We start from the raw sequence: 25144 nt of genomic DNA, 5'->3' as shown, positions 1-25144 counted from the left end.
GAAGTGAGATAGGACTAATTAATAAAGAGTCCGAAAAGGCGAAAACAATCTGCGTGTGAAACCGTGTGCCAACCCACCATTGCCGTCCTCTACACATCTCTTTACAAAACAAAACTGCAAATGCTAAATTATGCGGACTTTCTCTAAAATTGCACCTTCCGCCATGGCTTCCTTCCCTTGTTCTAAGGTTTTTCTTCTCCGTTTTTCTATGCATACTCTTTCTCTACTACTCTAAATAGTCTGAATTATACTAGAGATTTTTTCGGTATTTTTTTTGAATTATTCTGCGGTTTGTGAGGAAATTCGAAGTAAATTTGAGAATCTGATTGATTCGCTACGCCTTTGTGCTTTTTGATGTACCTAAATCTGAATTCATGTGTATTCTTGCTGGTTGTGAAATTGATGTGAAGTCTTCATCAACTGTTTTTTACTGGTTAATTAGCTTTTCGATGATTACTATACTGTTTAGATGATGACGATGTTGAGACTGTTTGAGATTTCTTAAATGATATTTTTTCCTAAGTTGTGTATTAATTTTGATCTGATTTCTCGTGGTACTCAGTTAATGCAATTCATAATTAGGGTTTTAAAAGGGGAATATACTTTGTTTCATGTGATGCTTTAATTAGTGTGTAGATTCTTCGTCTTTTGCTTGCATTTCTATTTAATTTAATTCTATTTGTGGGTTTTCTTAGTCCCGGACAGGGGTTTGTGTATGGCCTGACATGAGGCAACTTTCTCTTAGGAAGAATCTATTGTATGGGTTTATGCAGCTCCTTTCAATGCCATTCAAGACTGTACGTGGAGTTAGTCGAACACTTCGAGTTTCTAAACTCTGTAGCATTACCAGTACGTCTTCATCTTTGCAAATCGAACTGGTGAGTCTATAGTATTGTGCTTTTTTAGGTTCTTATGTATACTGCAAGTTGTGTCTTTAATTTAATAGTATACGCATAGCCTGTAATAAGTTCATTTCTTGCTTGATTTCAATGTTGGGTACATTTAGAAAGAAGAATGTGTTTAGCGGTAAATGGTAATGAGCAAAAAATGATTACTTTATATGAAGACGCTCGGTGTGACTGGGGTGGCTTTTTGATGTGGTATTAATCTTCCTTTGTGTATCTAAAATCTGGCCGTATACCCTGAAATCACAGTGATTGATGATAGTCAGCTTTACAGACTTAATACACACTGTCCTAATCATACTGGAATTTTCTGTGCATTTCATCGACTTTTTTGAGTCTTACACCTAGTTGGACAAAACAGGGAGTATGTTGCCTCATGTAGAGTATTTCAAAAGGACTTCACCTTATGGCTTAGGAAAACTGCTCCTCTATGCTCTAATTTGGACTATAGCTTATTCCAGATTCAATATTATTTAATTTATACTTTTGGAGCGCTCATGACAGTCCAATTGGATGAACTTTTTGACTGGGAATATCTTTCTTTTAGTGCTTTGTATTCTCTGGTATGCAGATGTGTTCTCTTTTTTGTACTGGATAACATCCTTTTTGTCTAAATTTTACCATAAATAGGCAAAATGTTTCTTCATGTTACCTTTCTCAACAAAAAAAAAAAGGCAAAATGCCCCTACGTTAGTGTTGCTAGAGTATCAAATGATTAAATAAGTCTCAACTCAAAATATGGTACTATGCTACTTCCATTTTGGGTGGAGAAGATGTTAAAGCTTGTTGGGTCTTATTTTCAGGAAGCCGGAGAGATTTACTAGCTGAGAAAGAATAATATAATTTCTGCCCTTTCTGCTTCTCTTCCACTTCTTTTCTTCTGTGGCTTTCTTTTTATGGATGCGAGAGCATAAAAGAAATCATCTTCTTGACTTTATGCTGTAACAAGGATCTCCACCTCTACAATGAGAAACCCTGATGAGTTTTGCTGATCTTTCTGTTGTCAATTGTCAGGTACCATGTCTCCAGGATAATTATGCATATCTATTGCATGACGTGGATACTGGAACAGTTGGTGTTGTGGATCCTTCTGAAGCTGTTCCTGTTATAGATGCACTGAGTAGAAACAACCGTAATTTGACTTACATTTTGAACACACATCATCACCATGATCACACTGGTGGCAACATGGAGTTAAAAGCAAGGTATGGGGCAAAGGTAAGATGATGTTTTCCTGTTGCCACTCTCATTTGAAATTGTGATGTTGTATAGAGATAAAATATATTTCCTATGGAGTTCAATAGCTGCTCTTGTGTTGGATATGTGATCTATCTGTTTATATTGTAGTCACAAATACCATCTTATAAAAAGTGTGGTCTTATACTTTTCTTAAAAAATAATACCTTTTAGTTACATGGAGCTATTCTAGGGGTGAGTTGTGGTATGATGGAAAATAAGTGCTCGTCTTACTTTTCTTAGTGTTTGGTAAGTAAGCAAAATAATATTGTCCCAAGAGCATTTATATGTAATCTAGCATAATATTATGAGGGTAAGATGGGTGGGGAGTGAGGTTGGAATGGTTGAGGGGTGGGGGCATTGGGTGGGTGGGGAGGAGACAATGAACATGGAATGTCACTGTGGAGCTTGTTTCCCTACTTTCATTAGGAAAGTCATTTTCCTCATTTTAAGGAACTTGTTTTTCTTACAGAAAATGTTTTCCTAAACATTTTGACCGATTGAAAACATTTTCCTCAAACCAAACACACCCTAAGTCTAGTTTTTTCTGAATTACTCCAATCCATTTATTTTTCCTTTCCTGTTTTAAATGTTTTTTTCCTCTTTATTTTTTGTGTGTGGTGGGACTGGAATGGGGTAATAGGTAGGGAAACTTTACCTGGTTACAGGTTTTGGTTCAACAGAGTGATCTTGTAAATGGAGGCGTTAAATTAGGTCTTGGGCCTAACTCACACCCCAAAAGCTAGCTCAAAGGGAGGAGGATTGCCCAAGCCTTGTAAGGAGTCCACCCATCTCATTAACCATCATTAACCACCAATGTGGGACTTTTTGCTTTAACAGGAGGAATGTAAAGTTTCTTTACCACTTTGCTCCTGTTGCCATAAATCTCAATGAAATGCTTTAAGAACTGTTGGGGCAACTCTCTGTCAGTATCTCTTCCAGGCGTTATTGGGGCTGACCAGTTTAGAGTACTTTGTTGAGAAAAAACCATAAAGGCCCAGCTAAAAGCACCACACATTTTCAACATATTAACCATTTTTTCAAGCTCACGATTTTTTTTTTGAATTGGATAGAGATTAGGATATAACTTCAAATTGATATTGCACTTAAAAGATCATGGTAACTATAACGGGCATTTCTCTTTGATTAACAGATTAAGGGTTAACATGTTTGTGTCAATTGAAATTTTGTCAGAAGAGGCTTTCATTTCGTACGTGACTTTGTAGGTAATTGGATCTGGAGTAGACAGTGATAGAATACCTGGTATTGACATAGCCCTAAATGATGGAGACCAATGGATGTTTGCAGGCCATGAGGTGTTTGTCATGGAAACTCCTGGTCATACACGAGGTTGTATTCTAATGCCTGATATCATTTGAAAATTGCCTTGAACTGTCTCATAGTCTTTGTTGCTTTTAACTGTTTAAGCTATCTGACGAAATAAATGTCTATTTCCCTGTCAAATAACACACTTTGTATTGTTTTGTTTTTTCCTTTGTTTTTCTTCTTTTGTCATGGTTAAACATCGGGTTCATTTTGGGAGCACAGCACCATTTATTTCTGTGTAAATTTTCTTGCTCTACATGTGGTTTTAAGAAGTTACTAGTTTTTCAAGTTACTTGCTGGTCATGTGCTGAAGGAACTATCCGTTTAGTATAGGTGTTTGAACTCCAGTTGGGAGTTGGTTGACAAGTGCATACATGTTGAGAGAATTCTTGTCCCGTAGTATAATAGCATCTAACAAGTGAGAGCTTAGACTTTTACCACGATAATTATTGTCTTCTGTCTAATTACTCATGGAGGGATAAAGGAAAGAGATGACAGATCAAGGAAAAAATTAGGTCTATCAGAAATGTATTCCACTAAATGGAGCTGTAAAACCTTTTGAATTGTTTACTTACACTGTTCATCTGATCCCATTTCATGTAACACCATTTGATTGGGCATGTTCGTTTTATGTTACACTATTTGGTTGGGTACAAAATCGAGGAGATATTTGTCACACTATTTGGTTGGGTACAAAATTAAAGAGATATTTGTTTGACGGGTAAATATATATGATATATAAATTTGAACTTTCTAAAGTTTCTTCAGCTCACATCAATCTAACTAATCAGTTTAAGATTTGATGGTTATCTATTTCAAAAGTATCAACTATTATGGTAGTATAGACTACATAAACTTTAGAAAGTTAATATTATTAATAGAATGATGTCAAACATGTTGGTATGTTCCAACATAAAGAGTGTGCTTTTGAGGTATAGTTAAAGTATGCCTCTTCTATATGGATCACAGCTGTTGGTTCTTTTCACATGATTTATAATGAGAAATCATAGATTTAGTTAAATTTAACTTTTTCAGACCCCACTTGTGGACCATACTGGGTATGTTGTTATAGATTTAGGACCAAGTGGGGAATCGGGATTACTTCTGATTTAAATTGTTATCTTTTAGATGATCTTATGTGCGATTTTATTTGCTTAAAAAATCTCCTCAATTTTACTAATACAAAAAAATGCATGACAGGGCATATCAGTTTTTACTTCCCGAGATCTAAGGCAGTTTTCACAGGAGACACACTGTTCAGCTTGTCTTGTGGAAAACTTTTTGAAGGAACTCCCGAGCAGGTAAAGTATAGTTCTATTTTGCGGGCTGTAACATCTGTTTTTTTCTTTTATTGGGCTTCTATATTGATTTTCTTTTTATTTGGAGAATCAAATGTTGATGGTTGTCAACTATCAATCTGAGTTGGACTAATTAATGACAATAAGTAAAACCAGTAGTTCTTATTGTTTAACCTAAAAACTTGATGTTATCTGACGCAAACGCGTGCTATTTTCTTCTCGTAAAATAATGGGATACATATTGTCAATTTGCTGATTGTATCTTTATTTTGTGGTATAAAAATCGAGCCTTGTTTGGGTTAGCCTACTAAAAGTAGTTGATAGTGCCAAAAAATACTTTTTAAGTATTGAAGCTGATTTGGATAAGCAATTTATGCTTTTAGATAGAAATGGTGAAACTGATGAGCACAATTTTTTTTTTGTATGTTTGGGAAAGCTATGCTTATAAGCATTTTACTTTATGGAAAGAGGTGATCCTTAGCAAATATGGGTAGAGTTCTTAATGGTGTACAAACTCAGTTACTAGCACTTGCGGTGTTGCAGTATAGAGGTCTATCAGAAGCCTTTGGCCCTTATTGAAGAGGAATATCCAATATAGAGTGGGGAATGGCATCGAGATTCTTTTTTGGAAAGAGGTTTGGATTGGTTCTGAGGCCTTAATGAATTCTTATCCAGATCTTCTTTCTCTAGCAGTCCATGACTTTAGATTAGAGGGTTTGGAGGTAACAGATTAGGGTAGAAAGTTAGTTGGTAGTTGAGCGATCTCTTGCTTTCCTGTGGGATAGATTGGTGTCGTACTTGTACCTTTTTTCTTACTAGTGGTATTAGCACTTTTCTCGATGTTTTTGGTTCTTTGATTTTGTTTATCACCTGTGTGTTTTGTGCTTTAGGTTATCGCATTATTTTCGTTGTCATTACTGTTCTTTCTTTTGTCTGTTGTGTAATGTTCTCCATTTCACATTATTTCGTTGTTGTTACTACACCCACATATGTTTTTCCTTTTTCAACCTGTTTGGAAATGCTTTATTTAAACTGAGGATATCGGAAACAACCTCTCTAGCACTACAAGGTAGGGGTAAGGTCTGCGTACATACTGCCCTCCCCAGACCCCAAACTGGGTATGATGTTGTTGTTGTTTATAGTTAAAAACATTGCCAAAGCAAAAGTGTTTGTAAGCTGAAAAACATTAGTTGGGGGGATCAACTTATGGTTTAGAGGGTGTTTGGATTGGCTTTTTAAAAATACTTATAAGCTAAGGGGTCGTTTGGTACAAAAAATAATAGCGCATGGATTAGTAATGCAGGGATTAGTAATGCAGGGATTAGTAATGCATGGATTAGTAATGCAGGGTTTACTTTTATCAAGTGTTTGGTTCATTGTTTCAAACTTCATCTTGTGTTTGGATTAAAACTCTTTAAAAAGTTTCTTTCCAATTATACCCTTGAATTATTATGTAGTTGGGTCAAGGTAGATAATTGTCGAACAATATTATTTTTTATGGCCTTCTAACTAGCTATGAGAAGAACAATTTGTTGTCATGTTTCCTATTTTTTCACTTGAATTATTTGAGGATAAATAATTGTCATCTTAATAAATTGATCACTCACAAAATGTCAATTTTCAATTTAATAAAGATAAACCATCTACTTTTAAAATTGAAAAGGCGGTCAACAATGGTAAAATTGAATAAACCAACTACATTTATACATAAAAATTGCAACTTATAGTTTTAATATGTATGTAATTTCTTAAATTGTTCACAATACAAATAGTTAGAAAATCACACACACACACACACACATATATATATATAAAATCCATTCAATTAAGATCGCAAACATTATGTAGTGATATATTTGCCTTTTTAATTAGTAAATGTTAAATAACTTGCATTTCAAATTTGTTAGTTACCTTTATCAAAAAAAAAAACTTACATTTCAAATTTGTATTGGATTTATTTAGTAGCAAACAACTCTCTCTAAAGAATTTGTAAGCTAATTTATTTAAATAAATTTACTAATACAAATATAAAACATAAAATCAAGAAAATAAACAAAATAATTAAAATGATTTGAGGGATATTTTTGTCTTTACATAGACTTATCCCATGGTATTATATGCTATGTATTACTAATACCTCCAAATGGAAGGTATTAGTAATACATCCTATAATACCATGTAGGGGATGTATAACTAATCCATGGATTAGTTATACATAGGCTCAAATTCCTACCAAACATAGTACTAAATAATACCATACATAATACATGGACTATTTCTTTTAATGCGGCCTACCAAACGACCCCTAAAAGTCATAAGTTGGTTGTACCCAACTTTTAGCCTTTTAACTTATTTTTGTACTTCTTTGGCCTAAAAGTAAGTAAGTGCTTTAAAACACTTTTTTATCTTTCCTAAACACCACAAAAAATAGAAAAAGAGCTTTAATGCCAAAAACACTTGAAATAAGCTATAAGCCAATCCAGACATCCTCTTAGACATAGTTTGACTTATAAGCACTTTGATCTTTACAAAATGCATACATGAGCCGTAAAGTGCTTATCAGCAAAACAATACTTGAAGCAACTAGCTGTCCTACAGTATTGTGATTTTTCTGTTTCTCTTCATTTTGTGATTCCCATGTGTTTCACTTTCACCCATTATTTTCATTTTGATTTTCCCCTTTTTTTTGTTCGTGTATTCTAGTTTCTACTATTGCCTTCAAACATTGACGGTAGGTCAATTTGCTAGATGGAAACATATTTAATTGTAATCAAACCCAAAAGTCATTGCACCTTCGTTTAATGTAAGGAATGTGATAGGATGGAGTAATCCACACTAGAACAAGACAAAATGTTGTAATGGTAAAAGCACTACTTCCAACCAAGTGGTTGGGAGTTCAAATCACCTAGGGATAGAAATGGAAAAAAAGCACTGATGGTTCTAGGGAGGGAATTTTCGGTAGGTGTGGTTATTAGGAATAAGCTTACAACCTATCCGAATCATATACATGGTTTGCAGTGAGCTAGCCAAGTCTAAAATGTGGTTGTATTAGAAAAAATATCTCTACCTATCCTAGGCTGTTATTACCTACTGTGCAGATTGATCGGGTTTGTGAAACAAGAAGTTAAACTCTGTCTGCTTATAGTGCTATCTTATTTGCAATTGAAATGTGAACAAATGATGCATCAACCTATCTGAGCAGAGCTATGTCTGTTGGGCAGAAAACATTTTTGAGTGGATTACTTGCCAACCAAAAATAATGAATGGTAGAGTATATATTCCCGTTTATACTTATCATGTTAATGCTACAGATGCTCTCTTCACTTGGGAAGATCACATCCTTACCAGACGATACAAATGTCTACTGCGGCCACGAGTATACATTGGTAAATTGAGTTTTGAACAACTGTTGCTTGTTGTTGATAACTCAGTCCTAGCATTGACAGTTTCTTCTGACCTGACTATTTGACACGTTTTGACAGAGTAATTCGAAGTTCGCACTTTCTATAGAACCTGGAAATGAAGAATTGCAGTCATATGCAGCACATGTTGCCAATCTCCGCAAGAAGGGCTTGCCAACAGTAAGTTTCTTTTGCTGGAAACTGTAATGAGAACAATTTTTCACTTGACCTGAATTTTAAACCTTAAAAACTTTAGGGACACTTGCATGAGTCATGAGAATGAGAAGCTTAATTGGACTTGCTTGGTTGTTTTGTATTTGACCCTGTTAAATATTTTCAACTTACACCTTTGCCCATTGGTGTGCTAAGGTGCCCAATAATATCTTAGTAGGATAAAGAATTTATTGGTAACCAATGACATCACCAAGAAGACGCTAAAATTTCCAAAGTTATACCATAGAACTCATAGACTGAGGAATCTAGAATTAAGTTATTGACATCTTTCATTTTTAACCAAAATACTACGTAGATAAAAGCATGTGTATCATCTTTTTCCGCTAATTTTGGGGAGTATATTTCTGTTAATAGTCAATATATGCTAAATATTTCATTCTATGGTGCTAGATTCCAACAACCCTGAAAGCAGAGAAGCTATGTAATCCATTTCTTCGAACTTCAAGTACAGAAATCCGGAAGTTGCTTAACGTTCCAGCCACAGCCGATGATGCAGAAGCCTTGGGAGCCATTCGCCGTGCCAAGGATAACTTTTAGGTCGGGCATGGGAATTGGCGCCATAAACGACCCAGAAAATGTGTTAAGATAAATAGTGGCTTACCATTTTTTGTATAGGAATAGTACATCTACCAGCCAAAAAGCAAAAGTGGAATTTCTGATTCCTGTTCATGTTCACAATTAGCTTGTGGAGAGTCCAATTGTTGCCTTGAACAGTCTTGATTCAACCTGGTTAAACTAGACCCTTTATAGATGTTAAAGTGACAAGTGCTGCTTTTTTTTTTTCTTTCTTCAAATTACTAATGTTTCTTTTGTGCATCAAGTTTGAGATATAATTTTGTATTTTGTAATAAAGATAATGTCCATTTCTCTCAATCCTTCAATTAAAGATGAGGAATCTGCAAATCCAAGAAAATCCCATTCCCACATCCCATCTATTAAGCAAGAACATAAGGTATTGTTAGGGGTCGTTTTGTATGTCGGACAAGCATACATAGTGCTCGTCTGATTTGTTTGGTTATTAATTATTCTTGCGGAGGTCGGATGATACAAATACCTTTGAGGTTGCTCAATTTTGTTTTCTACTACTTGTTTTGTTCATTTTTATTTGTCATGTTTCATGACCAATTGGATCCTGACATACTATTAGGTACCAGAGGAGATCGCTATGATTGTTACTGTATTCGTATCAAAGAGATGCGACAAAGTGTTCGGATCATTGTGTAATGTCTTAATCAAATGCCTAGTGGCATGATCAAAGCCGATGATCGTAAGCTTGCCTTCACTTAGAAACTCTATGCCCCCTATTAGAGTAAGGCATGCTCTCGAAACTAGATTCACTCGTTCTTGTCTCTAGTGATTAACCTATTCCAGAGCAGTCTGGTGATTAGCCTATCCCGTGTTTTTTCGAAAGTTAATTTGATTAATTTTCACAATTGTATTAGTTCGATATTTTTTTTAAAAAATAGATATTAAAAAATTATACTAAAAGTACTATAAATTGCAATTTTACATCATAAAATGTTAGTAAAAGTTTTTGTAGTTTGACTCTAAAAAAGGAAACTATGAAAATTAAAAGTGGACGGAAATGATAAATAAGATACCTCCTTATGGTTCTGTTTAGTCCATTTTATGATATTTAGTTATGCAACCGTTCTAATTAGGGATATTTAAAATCAAAATGTTATAGACCGTAGCCATAAAATCTATTATAGGCAAAAATGTTTGCTATTGTGCATAATTTTTTAGATTCGAGCCTTAGAATATATAAAAAAAATTTATTGATAGTGTTCGACTAGAAGAAGTAAAGATGAGAAAAAATAAATATAAATAAAGAAATAAAAATAAGAGAGAAACCAAAATTAAAAAGAAAAAGGACAAAGTAGAAGGTTAAATTTGTCTATTACACATACAAGCACATGTAATCCACCTATAACTTTTTGTCTTCAACCGATAGCTCTTGTTTCAATCGTCGCCTCTTCATCTCATTCTCCTCTTTAAGATAAGAAAAAAAACCCAAACGCCATTCACAAACCTTAATTTGCTTCTTCTTCTTCATCTCCGTTCTATCTTCTTCTCGATCTATTACTTCTTTTTCTAGGGTTTCGTTTTCGGGTTTGATTAGTTTTCTAGGGTTTCAGTTATGGCACCGCCTGGAGAAATACCGTCGAATAATCTATGGGTTGGTAATCTAGCACCCGATGTTACTGATGCAGATCTAACGTCTTTGTTCCAGAAATACGGACAGCTTGATAGTGTAACCGCTTATTCTTCTCGCGGATTCGGTTTTCTCTATTTCAAAAACATCAACGATTCTAAGGAGGCTAAAGACGCGCTTCAGGGATCCTTCTTCCATGGAAATCCTCTTAGGATCGAATTCGCTAAGCCGGTTTGTGTTTTTGATTTTCTGTTTACTCGTTGTTTCATTCTGATTCTAATTCGGATGGATTTTTGTTGTTTATTCATCAATTATTTGTTGATTTTTCTTACTAAAATTTTCAACGTTGTGTTTCTCCTCCCTTTTCCCTTTATCATCTATAAGAAGAAGAAGTTCGCACTCAGAATCAAAACAAAAAAACATATAAAAAAGACCAGACGTACGCAGATCTGCGAGATTATAAGTAGATGCGTAGAAAATAGATAGAAGATATAGATGAAATACATTAGGAGGAACAGAATCACAGAATTCCTACTCGTTAGTAAATGAATATGAATGAATAACTGATAGAGAAACGTATCGATTTGGATATGATATGCGATGAACAAAGAAGAGAAGCGTACAACTATTGTATTGTTTTCATATATCTGAAAATTAAAATTCAAACATTTTGCAACATCTATGCGTCTGGTATTCAATACCTTTGCGAGATCTATGCGTATGGTGTTCAATTCCTTCCCAACCATTGACCGATCTGTTTGTTGGAAATGTGATTGGTATATTTAACTTGTAATTGAACAAAATTAACACAATAGAAAAGACAATTAATTGTTTTTGAACCAGCAAAGGATGTGGTGCACTCGCCTCGTCCACGGCTCAAGAGGTCTCAGGTTCGAGTCCTGGGTATGGAAAAAGCCTTGGTAGGGAGCTTCCTGCGAATCTGGAATAGTTTGGCTCCAATGCGGGCACTGAACACCAGATGTAAAATAATAAAACTACTGTTCTTGAGATTGCAGATAAGTGATTGCACTGGTTAAAGGTGTTAAATTGATTTTAGTTTTTACTGTAGAGAGCTTCATTTACGCGTAACAGATCTGAGATGTAAAAATAGTACTAAAGTTTTCTTCAACCATTTTCTCAGATTTTTAAAGTTTAGACTGCGAAACGTGCTCATCAAATTTGGGATCCTAACATGGTAGATAGATATATATTGTTCTGGCAATGAATAAATCAATTCTAGAACGTTACAGACAGCTTCAAACATTGAAGCACGATCTGCAAATATAGGCACGATCTGCAATTAATCCCCTTTTGCTTCCCCAAATTTGATGCGCTACCATCCTACCAAAAGCAAAAACAATTGCAACGTGAGTTTCACCCAGTTTTAACTTACATATTATAGATATTTATAATTTATGTACACTGTAACTGATGCAGTCTTCTGCGACTTAGATTTCAAGTCCTTTTTTAAGTGTTAAAAAAATTTAATCGATGTTGGCGTGTTGTAGAAGAGTTGTTTTGGGAAAGATTCAAGTTGCATATAATTTTTTTATACAATTTTATTCTAGCAACCATTGATTACTTATTAAAAGTTTAGTACCTCGTTGAACAACTTAAGAAATAATTCGTCGTTTCTCCAAAAGAAATATGTATCTATATGTCAAGAAAGTCCAATACAGGTCAGAATAGACAAAAGCTTCACCTATCAATGCAATGGGTATATCGTGTACCCCATCCCTAAATAAAAAAATAAATTAAATATAAATATAAATAATAATAATAGAATCAAAGAGAGAACAATATGCTGTGAATGTTCAGGCGGTATTTGTTAACATATGAAAATAATTATTGTACAAGTATTCCCTTTATCAAAAAAATTATTGAATAAGCATTTTGGGAATGAAGTTTAGGAGGTTCTTAACACTTCCCAGAAGTATGATCAAGACTTCATAATATTCTGGAAATGACCCTGTTTTGTCACCTATCTGTTTAGGGAATAAAAGAGAACCAGGGCCTTTATGAAAATAGGCACCTGAAGCAAAGTTAAGATACTCTATTCAGTTATAAACATGTGTGGGATAAAACAAATTATATGCATATTTGACGAATCCCTGCATATACGTTTGGACATAGAGCCTGTTTGGATGGGCTTATAGGTTTTGACTTTTTTGTTGTTGTTTTGACTAAAAAATAAGTGCTTAAAAGCTATTTTGGCTTAAATGCACCTAAAATAAGTTTATCCAAACAGACTCTTAAGAGCGGGGTGAAGTTTGAATGTAGAGGGTGTCTGGTGATACTGTTTTTAAATTCTGACTGCTAGAGGTCTAACTAGATATTCAAAAAGGTGGTTATGAACTATTACCAAGAGCTAATACACTTGCTAAGGAGATACGAAGAATGAACATCCTAGAACCAAAAATTCAACTTCTCATTCCTTGGAACTAGTCATCAAACCAACTTTAGTTGGATTACATGTACTTCTGGTGACTAGAGAGCTCTCTCTCGCTTTAAATAATGATATGTAATATGTTTATCCCTCAAAGGAGGCTATATCTTTTTCTAGTTATGATTAATTAGGTGTGGATCTCCATGTATTTCCTAATGTCCTTATGTACTAAATGCATCCCGCTTCAGAGGTAGCTGGTCCCTCTGGGATCCTTCAGTGATCTGCTTATTAATTGAATTGGTTGGCAAAAGATGCATATGTATATGGATAGTTTGGGAAGGATTCAAACTGAACTATAGATGTCATGGAATCAATATTTACTAGGAATAGATAAAGGGCATGTCCATACAAATAAATTTGAGTTCATTTGTTTGTTGAGATTGTGATTTTGGCCAGTATATGTGGCACAAAATTGTTTTGAGATATTTAACTTGGAGATTTCTGTGAAGCTCCCTTGTACTTAATGCCTTCATCGTCTTTACTGATGGTAAAATGTGCAGTATGACGCTTTGTGTTCATGTGGAATTTCTATAACACTACACCTGTTGGTTGAATCATTGTTCTGTGTTGTATGTACTTGTAGAGCCTTTACCACTATGGGTATCTTAACTCTTATCACTTGATGACTGAATTCATTTTATGATTTTTGTAATAGTAGTCTAAGTGCTGGTTTATTTGCTCGGCATGATTCTTCTTGCATTATGTTAGTTACCTGCCTGTTACTTGTTGTGTTGTGGTTCTCATTGTCTATTGTATTGTGTCAGGCAGTTAGTCTAACACCAGTTATGCTGTCTGGTTTGCAGGCAAAGCCATGCAAAAGTTTGTGGGTAGCTGGGATTAGCAAGTCTGTGTCAAAAGAAGAATTGGAAGATCTATTCAAGGGATTTGGTACAATTCAAGAATATAAGTTCATCAGGGATCGCAACACCGCGTACATTGATTTTGCTAGACTGGAAGACGCAGCAGAAGCGCTGAAGAACATGAATGGAAAAAAATTTGGTGGAGAACAGATTCGTGTGGATTATCTCAGGTCACAACCTACGAGAAGAGTAAGTTGTTTTCTCTACAGAAAGGTTTACTCTTACTAAAGAGATTTGATTCATTTTCTGCAGTGCTACATTTTGTAGAGGAAAATGTGTTATGATATGGAAGTAGATGTGTCAACCTTAAGAATGTTGGTTTTAGCTTTGGTAAATGAGGTTTGGTGTCTATACAGAATTTCTTCTGCGTGACAGTCACCTTGCTGGCACAAGACATATAGAGTATAGTGATAAGAATCAGAGTCTGACTTGAAGAGGAAAGTATATTGTTAGTTTTTGGTTGAGACAAGGATTGTTAAACTCTCGCATGTAAGCTTAGCAAAACCATAGGTGGTCCAAAGTCTGAATAAGAGAGGAGCATCATGGTAGATTGTCAACAGGCGTAGGATAATCTAATTATGATGAAGTTTATGAATACTGAGTTCTATGGGGCTTGCCTACATAGAATGCGTTCTTGAATAAATTCAAAAGGATTTATAAGTTGAAAAAAAAGGATGTAAAAGACTCATATATCCGGAATCAACTAGTTTGGGTGGAAGCGTAGTTGATTGATTGATTGTTTCTTGCTAGCACAACTTTTGGGTTCACCCAGTAATCTTCTTGTTGAATTGTGGATATTTATGTTGCATGCTTCCATGAATATGATGGTATCCTAAATCTTTCAGGAGCAAGGACCGGAGTTTCGGGAAATGAGGGATGGACAGTATCCCAATAGGAATGTTGGCCATCCTGACACTCGGCTTATGCCTCAAGATTTTGCCAGGAACTACTCTGATCCTATGCATGCTGGCTTCAGAAGGCAACATGTAATGCTCCTTTGTCTTTGAAAGATTTCCAATGTTTTTCTTAAAAGTTGTTTGAGTCTAGAAACATGGGATATGTTTGAGTCTTTTGTTGTGTAGGATTGTCATCTGTCCTCCTTTTGTACTGTTTGGTATACCTTTATTAATAAAATTACCTTACTATATCCAAAAAAATGAAGGAAAATTAGGCTGTTAACATGGTTCTATAGTTTGAATGAAGTATGCATGTTTGTTAGTCCTAATGTTCTCTCTGTTTTCTTCTTTTGTGCAGCCATTTCAGTTGCCAGTGGGACAAGGACATGGACAACCTAGTAAAGTCTTGTGTATAGGTTATCCTCCTTCTGTCCACGTCGACGAAGATATGCTACACAATGCTATGATTTTGTTTGGTGAGATTAATGGAATAAAAACATTTTATGATAGAAATTTCTCATTGGTTGAGTTTAGAAGTGTGGAGGAAGCCCAGCGTGCTAAAGAGGGTTTGCAGGGCAAGCTTTTCAATGATTCGAGAATCACAATTGAATATTCTAGCAGTGGTCCTGCACCTGGCAGAGATTTCTTGGAGTATCATCCTTCAATTATAGGCCCAACAACTGACTCTTATCCCAATGAAAATTCATTCCAACCAGCACAGATGGGTATGTTTGGCCATAATCGTCCTATGTTGGCTTCTAATGTACCTGGACGTTTGCCACCTTACGGTATTCATGGTCCTGACATCCCAGCTAGGCCTTTGGGCATGCAAGGCAGGTTTGACCCTATTATTTCAGGCCCAGAATTTACTGATTTGCCAGTAGCCAGTAAATTGCGAGATACAAGTCCTCATAATGTTGTGGGGGGCCCAAACTGGAAGCCGGCATCTCCAACACCAGGGGTGCTTTCTTCTCCTTCAGGTGCGCAGAAACCACCTAGTAGATCTGCCATACCTGGCTGGGATGTATTTGATTCTAGCCAACTTCAAAGAGAATCTAAGAGATCAAGGATTGATGGGGCATATGATAATTCTTATCCCCATAAAAGAACAAGTGACCGAGCTGAACAATATGGTTTGGGACCATTTGGTAGCAATGTTCCTTCTGGTCCCGTTACAGTCGGTCAAGCAAATAACAGTGTTAGCCCTCTAGATGCAAGAATTTCTCCAGGACAGCACCTTCCTGGCCACAATTATATATGGCATGGCACTATTGCCAAGGGTGGAACGCCGGTGTGTCATGCTCGCTGTGTTCCTATTGGGGGAAGTATAGAATTTGAGATGTAAGTATCATTTGTACTTTCCTTGTTGCTTCTTGAAGGAGATATCAATTTTTGGGATTGTCTTTATGATTTAACGCTGTTTCCAGATTTCTCAGCTTGTTGATGCCAGTCAGTAATCATCTTTCCAATTCATTTTTTCAACTGATGGTCTCTACTCTCTACAATTTTTCTAACCTATGGGGGCCTGGGGGTTGGGGTGGTGGTGGGGGGATTCTTCACAAAATTTATTATGAAACTCCTTCCTAAATTCTGTCAAGGAAAGCTGTTAGCACTGGCATATGTTTGATTTTTCTTTGGCTAATTGAAGTTCCATGATAAGCTTTCTTCTTTAATAAGATTCATGTTTGTTCAACTTATTTGGAACTAATATATATGACTCTTATTGTTTTTTCTTCACTCAGTTGCATGCACCATATTACTTGTAACAGATGTAATATGCTTAACTCCTGCCATGTTTCTTTTTGCAGCCCTGAGGTAGTCAATTGCTCCGCGAGAACGGGACTAGACATGTTGACCAAACACTACGCAGATGCTGTTGGGTTCAACGTTGTGTACTTCTTGCCTAATAGCGAGATAGATTTTGCTTCATACACCGAGTTCCTGAGGTACCTGGGTTCAAAGGATCGGGCTGGGGTGGCAAAATTTGCTAATGGAACCACGTTATTCTTGGTGCCACCTTCTGACTTTCTTACGAAGGTTCTGAAAGTTGTTGGTCCAAAACGTCTGTATGGGGTGGTTCTAAAGTTTGCACATAATATGCCTAGTGGCACATCCTTGCCACAAGAGTCCTGTCAACCTCAGTATGTCGATGCACCACGGATGCCATCTTCTCAAGCTGCCTATGATGCAATGCCTTCCGTGGAAAGGGTTCCGCAGATGAACTATAATCAGGTTACTCGAGAAGATGTGAAACTGCCTTCAAAAGATTATGGTTCTCTAACTGCTGCATACCCTGCGAATACTGTGCAGCCAAGTAATTCTGCTGCATACCCCTCGAATCATATACACCAAAGTAATACTGCAGCACCAGCCCAAGCAGGGGTCTCTTTGACCCCTGAACTTATTGCAAACCTGGTTAAGATTCTACCAGCTAACCAGTTACCAAGTGTGGAAGGAACGACCATGCCTGCAGGAGCTTCTGCTGGAATGCCTGCATCGGATGTTGCTATTGGACCTGGTAAAGTGCAGCAACAATCTTGGAGATATGACCAGCAAGCTCCTGGTCAAGCTGCTGATCACATGTTTTCCAGCCAATTTAACAACCAAACACAGGTTTTACCACAGCTCCAAGCTCATCCGCAAGTCTTGAACACGCCTAACCATTATTCTCAAGGGGCAACTAGTTTTAACCAAATTCAAAACCATAACCTCAACCTGCAAGCACAAGGCGGTCCTCCTCAGACATTGCCCTCGACCATCATTTCTCAAGGTACACAGCTCTCAGCCCAGCCCCATATTGATCGGCAGCTTCAGCTTGGAAGGCATCAAGATGCTGCGAGTGGTTCTGGGATAGCTCATGCCACAGATGCCGTAGGACATTATGGTTCATCTGTTCCTCAACAACAAACAAATCTTGCATCATTGACCAACCAGACTCATGGTGCTAATGTTTCCCAGTCACAAGCTGGCATGCCTGTTGCCTCTGGGATGGGGCTTGCAACTCAAATGCAGCAGTTGCAGTCTGCACTTTATGGGTCAGCACAGGAGGGATCAGAATCGGAGGTTGACAAGAACGAACGCTACCAGGCAACTCTATTATTCGCAGCTAGTCTCCTCTCTAAGATACACAACCAGAAGCCAAGCAGTCAAAGTGGGCAAGGGTCAGACAATCATTGAAAGGATCTCCTTGAGCTAGGTAACTGTCCAACTCTTGACTTGTGGATTGCTTTTTAAGATTTTTCACTTTCGAGGTATTTTTGTGCTTAATGGGCTCTCTCCCTTCTTTTTGACTAGTTATTTGGTTTCTGTGTCTAGTCCACCTCTTTTATCCCCCCCTTTTTTTTTTCTTAAAAAAAAAGACTGCTACAATCCCTCCAAAGAGAAGAGAGAGGATCAACATTCTAGCTAGTAATTCTTTTTTGGAAGTGTAGACCTTCAGTATCTGTAGGCCTGGAGATGAAAGTGATCTAGATGCTTAATGATGGTTTGGGTGTTAAGTTTAGCATCAATTAGAAGTATTGCAATAAGTGAAAAGCTTAATGGTTGCAGAAAGATTGCGACAAGTTGGAAGTTTGCTTGTGAAGTTAGTTATTATTGGATATTTTTACTGTAGTCTTGTGAGAAATTTTCCAGGAGGCACTTTCTTTGTCCATATGGCTATTTTAATAGGAGAAATTAATGGGACAAGTCTAAATGATTCATGGACATTTGAACAGGACTCCATATTCAATTGGTTTCTCAGTGGTGAAAATTGACGAGGGTCATAGATGTCTAGCATGTATTGTTTGCATCAGACGTTTTAGGTTTGAGTTTTAGTGGTGGAGTAGCAGTTCTATTCTGAATTTATTGCCTTTAAACCTTCATGCTCTGGAATTCTGTAGATCAGGATTCAGGTGTTCCTCAATAGGGATCCTCTCTTTTCCCGTGACACATTTCTTTTTGTGAGGCACTCTCTTTTTTTCAATCTGACCATTTATATCTACTGATTGTTGAACAAAAAAAAAAAAAACAGAAAAATATCTATTGGTTGTGTTCGCCATGTCCAGTTGTTTACCATTTTTAGAGCTTCGCCTTTATGCACTCTAAGCTAACATAATATTATGTGTTAATTACTGCCACCGTCTTATTGCTTTAGTGGGAGCATTCTTCGTTTTGCCTGCATGATTATCCTAATTTCTCACATTTGTTTACTTTTTCACCATAATTTTGTTGCTACTTTTATTTTGGTGTCATGTTTTTCATATGCATTAATACTGATAAGATATTGTAGCTTTCTTTGGATGAGCTTCAGTATTTTGACTGTAGTTGATTTATATTTTCTGTTAGTAGAATTCAAATAACAAATGCTTAATATTACAAAGTTTTGTAAATTGGCGTTATGGAAACTATAATTCTACTGAATCCTGGAACATCTATTCCTGCTGATTTATTAGTATCAAAGCTGGATAGGCTATAGGCTAGGCAAGTTCTTAAGTAATTGAGTCTATTCCCTTTGGAGGATGTTTGGCCTTTGCATGGGCGACTATGGCTTTAGTAACCCATGTAAAAATGGGTAGGCAAAAGAGTCTACACATAAGAATGATAATGTCTTAACTTTGTTTCAGTGTGAAGCAAAATAATTGTGGATAAATGAACTTTGTAACCTTAAAAAGATAAGTCCTAAACTCCCGTGTGGTTTGCGAGCTATTGCATACCAAAGGTAGCGGCTGTCCTTGTCATTTAAAAAAAGATAAGCACTAAACCTGGAAGATCAGAATCCCTCTTGAAATATAACATATCATTCGATCCAAACGTACCTGCTTAAAATCTTAAACTATACTAGGAGTTGCTATTATATTAGCGCGTAACTGTTGTTTCTGCAAAACTGATAAGTAAAACATTATGATGATTTGTTGGATAACAGTAGATGTCTTTCAGTCAAATAGGTGAGATCTTCCTTCCCATGTTCGTTATTGAGCTCCATTCTAATGTTGCAAACACAAATCATCTTCCAAAACTCCTTTGAATAAAAAATTGGAGGACATGTATGTATGGTTCAGTTCAGTTCAGTTCTATTTTGAAATGTCTAACTAAACCTTTCGCAACGTCTCTAGCGTCTTACGATACGATTTAGGGGCTTTATCCGTCTCTTACGTAAATGGTTATAAAATGAGGGATGTTACTAGACTTCCAAATGCAAAAACTATAGACAGGCAAATAATCATATTGAACATAAGTATGGATCTGCATTTATAGCAGCTGGGCGAGTCTTATTACTATTAAAACACTGCTCATCACTTGGTTGTTCGGTCCCAAGAATGTGGCTAAGTGATCAATGAAAAAATGTTGGTAAGATTCGGGTTCATTTCCTAGAGAGAAAAAGCACTACTCCTTTTCTCACTTCTCTTTCTAATTTATATCTTAAAAAAATTTCCTAGATTTTATAATTTAGAGAGTCTAATTTTGACATTGTACCTGACTTGTTTATTATTATTATAGGGTTCAAAAGGGGATTTTGGTATATTATACATCTTTTATTTAATAATATATTAAGGAGGAATTTGACCAGAGAATTATCCACTTTATATTGGGAAAATTCTTCAAAGTCAATGATTGATTTCAAATCTGATTCAGTTCAGTGATCTAAATTTGTTTTTCAGTTCCATCTTCATAAATTTCAAATAAAATACTCTCGTCTCCTTTGATCAAACATAACTTCATTTTTTCAACTCTAATTTCATAAATTAAGTAAAAAAAATTAGAATCTACAGCCAAAAGCCTGGTTAAAATTCTTGAATCATAGTCACAAACTTATGTACTTGAATGGCAATCATTGGGGACTCCTCCCATATTTTACGGCAAAATAAAAAACTAAATATCACGGTAATGAGTGGGGCCGTTAATAACGACGTCAATGTTTGACCCTTTTGGTGTTGACTTGTGGGTCCCAGTAGCTAAAAATATTAAATAAGAAAAAAATGACGAAGCTAAAGCATATATTATTATATATTAGTTAGAATAAGCTTAAAATTAATTTTGGTGAAAATTCCTTTTTGCGGTGAGATGTAACATTTTGTATTCTTATTTCCAGTGAATAAATAGTTTAAGAAAGACTGACGTGGATAGTAGTAACCAGAAAATTTTAATTCAATTGACTTTATTAAATGGCCTTTCTTCTAATTCAATTGATTATCAGTACTATTTGTACATTTTGTATGTCACTAAAAAACCAAAATTTGCAATTTTCTCTCCGCTTTTTCTATTTTTTTTTGGTTCTCCCTGATATATAAATTAAAAAAATCTCTTTTAACAGGTCGATGCTTTGTAGGTAGGGATGGCAATTGAGACAGAGTAGGGCAAAGGCTAAATGGACCGAGGCGGATTAGAACATTATACTCAGAAATTAAACGGAGTAGGGTAGATGGTAGAGCTATTGGGTCTAAGCTCAGCGTTTTGTAGTTTGTTTTATGTAACTTTCTTAAAATTGAAACAAGTTTTACTTAATGTTGGTTTGCTAGCATGAGTTGGAAACAAGAATGAATTGTTTTCTAGTCTTTTCGAAAATATTGATTTTCTTAAATCAAAGGGGTAGTGTTAAACTTGTTCAACCATAAATGTTGCTATCAAGTTTGTGTCCAATAATTTATTTCGTTAAATGATTTTCATTCAATTAAAATAGTGTCAAAAACTATATCATAGGGACTAAATGATTTCGATTCAAGAAGTTTATAACTATAAAGTACTTTTGATTAGATTTCGTAATATCAAATGCCTGTTGCCTCGGGGTAAAGTGGGGGTTTGTGCGTTCAAACAAACCTAATAACTTTTCCGTAGACCATGTATTTGTACTAGAAAATTAAACAAATATATATGTATACTAACCTGTGAATCCTAACAAAAATGATTGACGGTTCAGCGATAAGGAAGAGATCGTTGAAATGCTTTTCATGCTAGAATTGTGGGTTCAACCCCCCCCCCCCTCCTNCCCTCTTTTTTTTTTTTTAAAAAAATGAAGTTTAAAACTCCAAACCCTTAATCCTAGCTCTGCATCTGGCCACCTTTAGTTGAAAAGTTGGAGGTATTATATATTAAAACCCCATATACAATTCATTTCTTCTCTATTTTCTCCTCTTTTTTGGTAGCTGCTAGATATGAAATTTGAACTCATAATCTTCCTCCACGACCTGTAAAATTATAAATATTTTTCTAGTAAAGTGTGAGATTATTTTACACAAATAGAAGGAATAACTATAGTTGAATGCATTCACTTAGAACTTTCAATATGGGCTGACCCACTCCATCCGGACTAACCCATACATGCTTTGAAATTTGACGGGCTAGATCGGGCTAGCCCATTTTTTGTGTGGGCCAGAAAATGATCGGCCCAGCGCACAAGTACGTGGGCTAAATGCTTGCCGAGCCAGCTCTCTTTTCGTAAAAGTATATTTTTATAATTTTTTAAATTAAATTATAATTTAAAAATATTATCATAAATATCGACAAGATAATATTACATGGTGTTAGTGTTACTACTTGTTAATCAAATCCACAAATAATATTATCTTTATAATATTTATTAAGTTTGATTTCAAGTAATAGCTAAATAAAAATATTACTCTAATTATTTTCCAACGATCATAATAAAACACAAAAATTATGACAATATTCCATAGGCTACGACCTATGTAGTGATTCCTAGAAATTTTAGGGAATTTTTATTTTATGTAATACATATTTTATAAACATAATTTGTATTTAAATTATAATATTTCAAACTTTAAACTGATTTTGAGTTTAGACTCTTGTTATTTTTAATACTCTATTTTATTTTTTATTTTTTAATTAATTTATATTTGGCCCACGGGCCGGCCCTATCCATATTTCTCAAGCCCCACAAATCGGCAGACTTATTCATGCCGGGCTAAAAAGCCCTTTTCTTAAATGGGCTCCAAAAATCGTAGCCCAACCCTATCAAATCACGGGTTAGGCCAAGCCGGCCCAACGGGCCTAGCCCATATTGACGGCTCTACATTCACTTCCTATTATGAGACATGCGTGACACATCATTCATCACGCATGATATGTCTCTGATTCATTTTCTATGATTAATAAAAAGTCTTCTTTTCGCAAGTGCCTTACGTTTCCTTAAAAAAGAAGGTACTTTTTTTTCCTTCTATAATTTACTGACTTCTAAGTTCAAACATTTTGCCGGGCTTATTTAAGATCATAAGGTTGATTTTGGTATGTTACACGTATCTTTGAATAATATTACTAAGAGTTGTTAGATAATGGGAATTATTAACTATTATGGAATAATTCTTCACTTTATTTCAAAAATTTGTGTAGATATAAAGTTTTCAAATCCTATTTGAAGTTGGATTCCAATTTTGATTTGGTGCTTTAAAACTGTTTTTCAACTTCATCTTCATAAATTTTAAATAAAATATTTATAAATTTCCAATAAAGTATTTTAGGGAAAAGGTCAAAAATACTCCTTAACTTTTGTTTATTAGTTGATTTTACTCTTACCGTTAAAACAAAGTTATTTTTACCCTGCTGTTACAAAACTTAATAGATCTACCCTTTAATTTGACGGTTTCCCCAAATTGACCAAAATTATCCAATTTCGATCAAAATTACCTGATTTCATCTTTTTTTTAACCCAAATCCGAACCCAATCCACGAAACAAAATTCATGATAAATTAAATCTCAAAATCAATTTTTTATCTCCTTATTCCTCCATGAAAATTTCATACATTTGCAACAACAATAACTTATACTATATTCTTATGAATTCGCTGGAATCTCATCTGCCATATTTGGTATGAATAGCCTCATATCTCGACTGCTCATCAGGCTTGGCACACTCCCCCGATTTGCATCTAAAAATTGTAAGAAAAATAAAATTTAAATAAATACATATGAAGTTTGTTTAAATTTCAAGCCTCTAAATTGAAATTTCGCTTTAAGCCTCAAATTATATTGAACGGCTCTTGACAACAGAAAATTTGAGACGGAGGGAGTATTAATTATCAAAGACTGTTTAATTTAATGGTCTGATTATTATTTAAATAACTATGGCATATTATCTTGAATATGGCAAATTGGCAATTATGTTTTACACATCTAAGATTTTTAAAAAATGATTTGAAGATATCTGTGCAGAAAAATGGTTATAAGGATCATTAGGATGTTCTTGTTATAGGAAATTTTAATGATCTCAGAATCACAATTGAATACTGGACTAATGTCTCTAATCCAAAACTTTGGCCCATTTGATATCGTAACCACATATACCTCCCCCGGGTTCAGATTTATTAGCAAACTAGTCAAAAAATCTAACTTAATTAGTAAAAACCTCCATACTTTATAAATATTAATAAAAATGTCATTATTTTAGAAAAGATTGTGTATCCTAATTTACTTACTATTTTATCTCACCTTAATTACATGTTTTCCATTAATTCTCTCTCATATGTTTTAAAAAAATGAATATTTTCTCTCTCTCATATTTTCATCTTCCATTTCTTCTCCATTTCAAAGCCGTCTCTTTCTGTTCCTTCTTTTTTGTTTTTTTTTTCTTTCAGAAATTGGAAAATATATTTTATAAAGACATTCACACAATCTCTTTGATTAAGGTATGCATCTCTATCCATTTTTTAAGATTTGTTTTATGATTTTATTTTTGTTTAAATCGTTCAAAATTGTTGTTTGTAATTGAAATCACGTATAGGGTTTGATAAACTCTAAATCACTCTCCAATGGCAGAATCTAAGAGAATTACTAGAGGTATCCAACTTAATCAACAATTTTCTAGCGATTTTCCATCATTTAATCTACGTATTATTCAAGAAATAACGGATAATGTAAGATCCGCTGCTAAAATGATGGAAGAGAGACGATCGAAATATTGTTGTGGATATTTTGTTAGTTTTGATAAAAATATCACATATTTGGAATCACCCTTTTCTAGGTATGTACATTGGTATTGTTAAAGTCTCTAAGTTTTGAAGAATGACAAAGTGAATAGAACAGGTTGTGCATGTGCGATACAAAAGTGCTTTGTCAAAAACATAAATAAGAAGGAGTTCATGGTTAAGAATGTTTTCCTAATCAAGTAAGGAAAACTACGTAAAGTAGGACAACTACTATGCATAAGTTTTCTGTGAAAGAAGTTGAGTACAAAATAGGAGTCCAAGTTGAGTTCAACAAGGCTTTGTAGAGGCAAAGACAAAGTTGAGTCTAACAAGGACTTGCTGGAGTTTTGATCTATAAATAGGGGGTTATTTTCATCAGAAATATTTGTGCACTTACATTGAGAGAAATATCAAAACACGATCAAGAGTTTGAGAGAGTTTTGATTTCTATTTTAGGGAGTGTTGCGAGTTGAGAGAAATATTATATGAT

At 35.1% G+C, this 25144-nt stretch overlaps 2 protein-coding genes across 5 annotated transcripts in view; both read left to right on the top strand.

Annotated features, from left to right (window-relative positions):
• The window catches only part of LOC125873319 (hydroxyacylglutathione hydrolase 2, mitochondrial-like), a 195157-nt gene extending 185884 nt beyond the window's left edge, over positions 1–9273 (top strand). For both annotated transcript variants that reach the window (XM_049554233.1, XM_049554232.1), the window contains exons 2-9: positions 107–187; positions 696–878; positions 1920–2123; positions 3368–3491; positions 4668–4768; positions 8077–8151; positions 8248–8346; positions 8791–9273. In XM_049554233.1, the coding sequence (XP_049410190.1) occupies positions 131–187; positions 696–878; positions 1920–2123; positions 3368–3491; positions 4668–4768; positions 8077–8151; positions 8248–8346; positions 8791–8937 (990 nt within the window). In that variant the 5' untranslated portion in view covers positions 107–130 and the 3' untranslated portion in view covers positions 8938–9273. The remainder of the gene's footprint in view (positions 1–106; positions 188–695; positions 879–1919; positions 2124–3367; positions 3492–4667; positions 4769–8076; positions 8152–8247; positions 8347–8790) is intronic.
• A 1112-nt stretch (positions 9274–10385) lies between these two features.
• On the top strand, positions 10386–21357 carry LOC125872391 (flowering time control protein FPA). 3 transcript variants are annotated; one of them, XM_049553108.1, is made up of 6 exons: positions 10386–10786; positions 13805–14050; positions 14707–14847; positions 15116–16098; positions 16566–17953; positions 21065–21357. In XM_049553108.1, the coding sequence occupies exons 1-5, from the start codon at positions 10541–10543 to the stop codon at positions 17932–17934; spliced, it is 2985 nt and encodes a 994-aa protein (XP_049409065.1). In that variant the 5' UTR covers positions 10386–10540; the 3' UTR covers positions 17935–17953; positions 21065–21357. The 3 variants fall into 3 exon arrangements, with proteins under 3 accessions (XP_049409065.1, XP_049409064.1, XP_049409063.1); XM_049553107.1 differs by having other exon boundaries at positions 21050–21357; XM_049553106.1 differs by lacking the exon at positions 21065–21357 and having other exon boundaries at positions 10387–10786; positions 16566–18100.
• The last annotated feature ends 3787 nt before the right edge of the window (positions 21358–25144 follow it).

Source organism: Solanum stenotomum, chromosome 8 (assembly GCF_019186545.1).
Source record: "Solanum stenotomum isolate F172 chromosome 8, ASM1918654v1, whole genome shotgun sequence".
In the NCBI taxonomy this organism is placed as follows: domain Eukaryota; kingdom Viridiplantae; phylum Streptophyta; class Magnoliopsida; order Solanales; family Solanaceae; genus Solanum; species Solanum stenotomum.
The sequence above is the reverse complement of the archived record's forward strand: the minus strand, read 5'-3'. Positions and strand labels throughout refer to the sequence as shown.

Bases quoted from the DNA above. Each gene is read 5' to 3' on its own strand.
- LOC125872391 (XM_049553108.1), top strand. From the start codon at position 10,541: ATGGCACCGCCTGGAGAAATACCGTCGAATAATCTATGGGTTGGTAAT. The intron at 14,051-14,706 runs GTAAGTTGTTTT...TAAATCTTTCAG, and splicing joins GGTCACAACCTACGAGAAGA to GAGCAAGGACCGGAGTTTCG. The intron at 16,099-16,565 runs GTAAGTATCATT...TTCTTTTTGCAG, and splicing joins GGAAGTATAGAATTTGAGAT to CCCTGAGGTAGTCAATTGCT.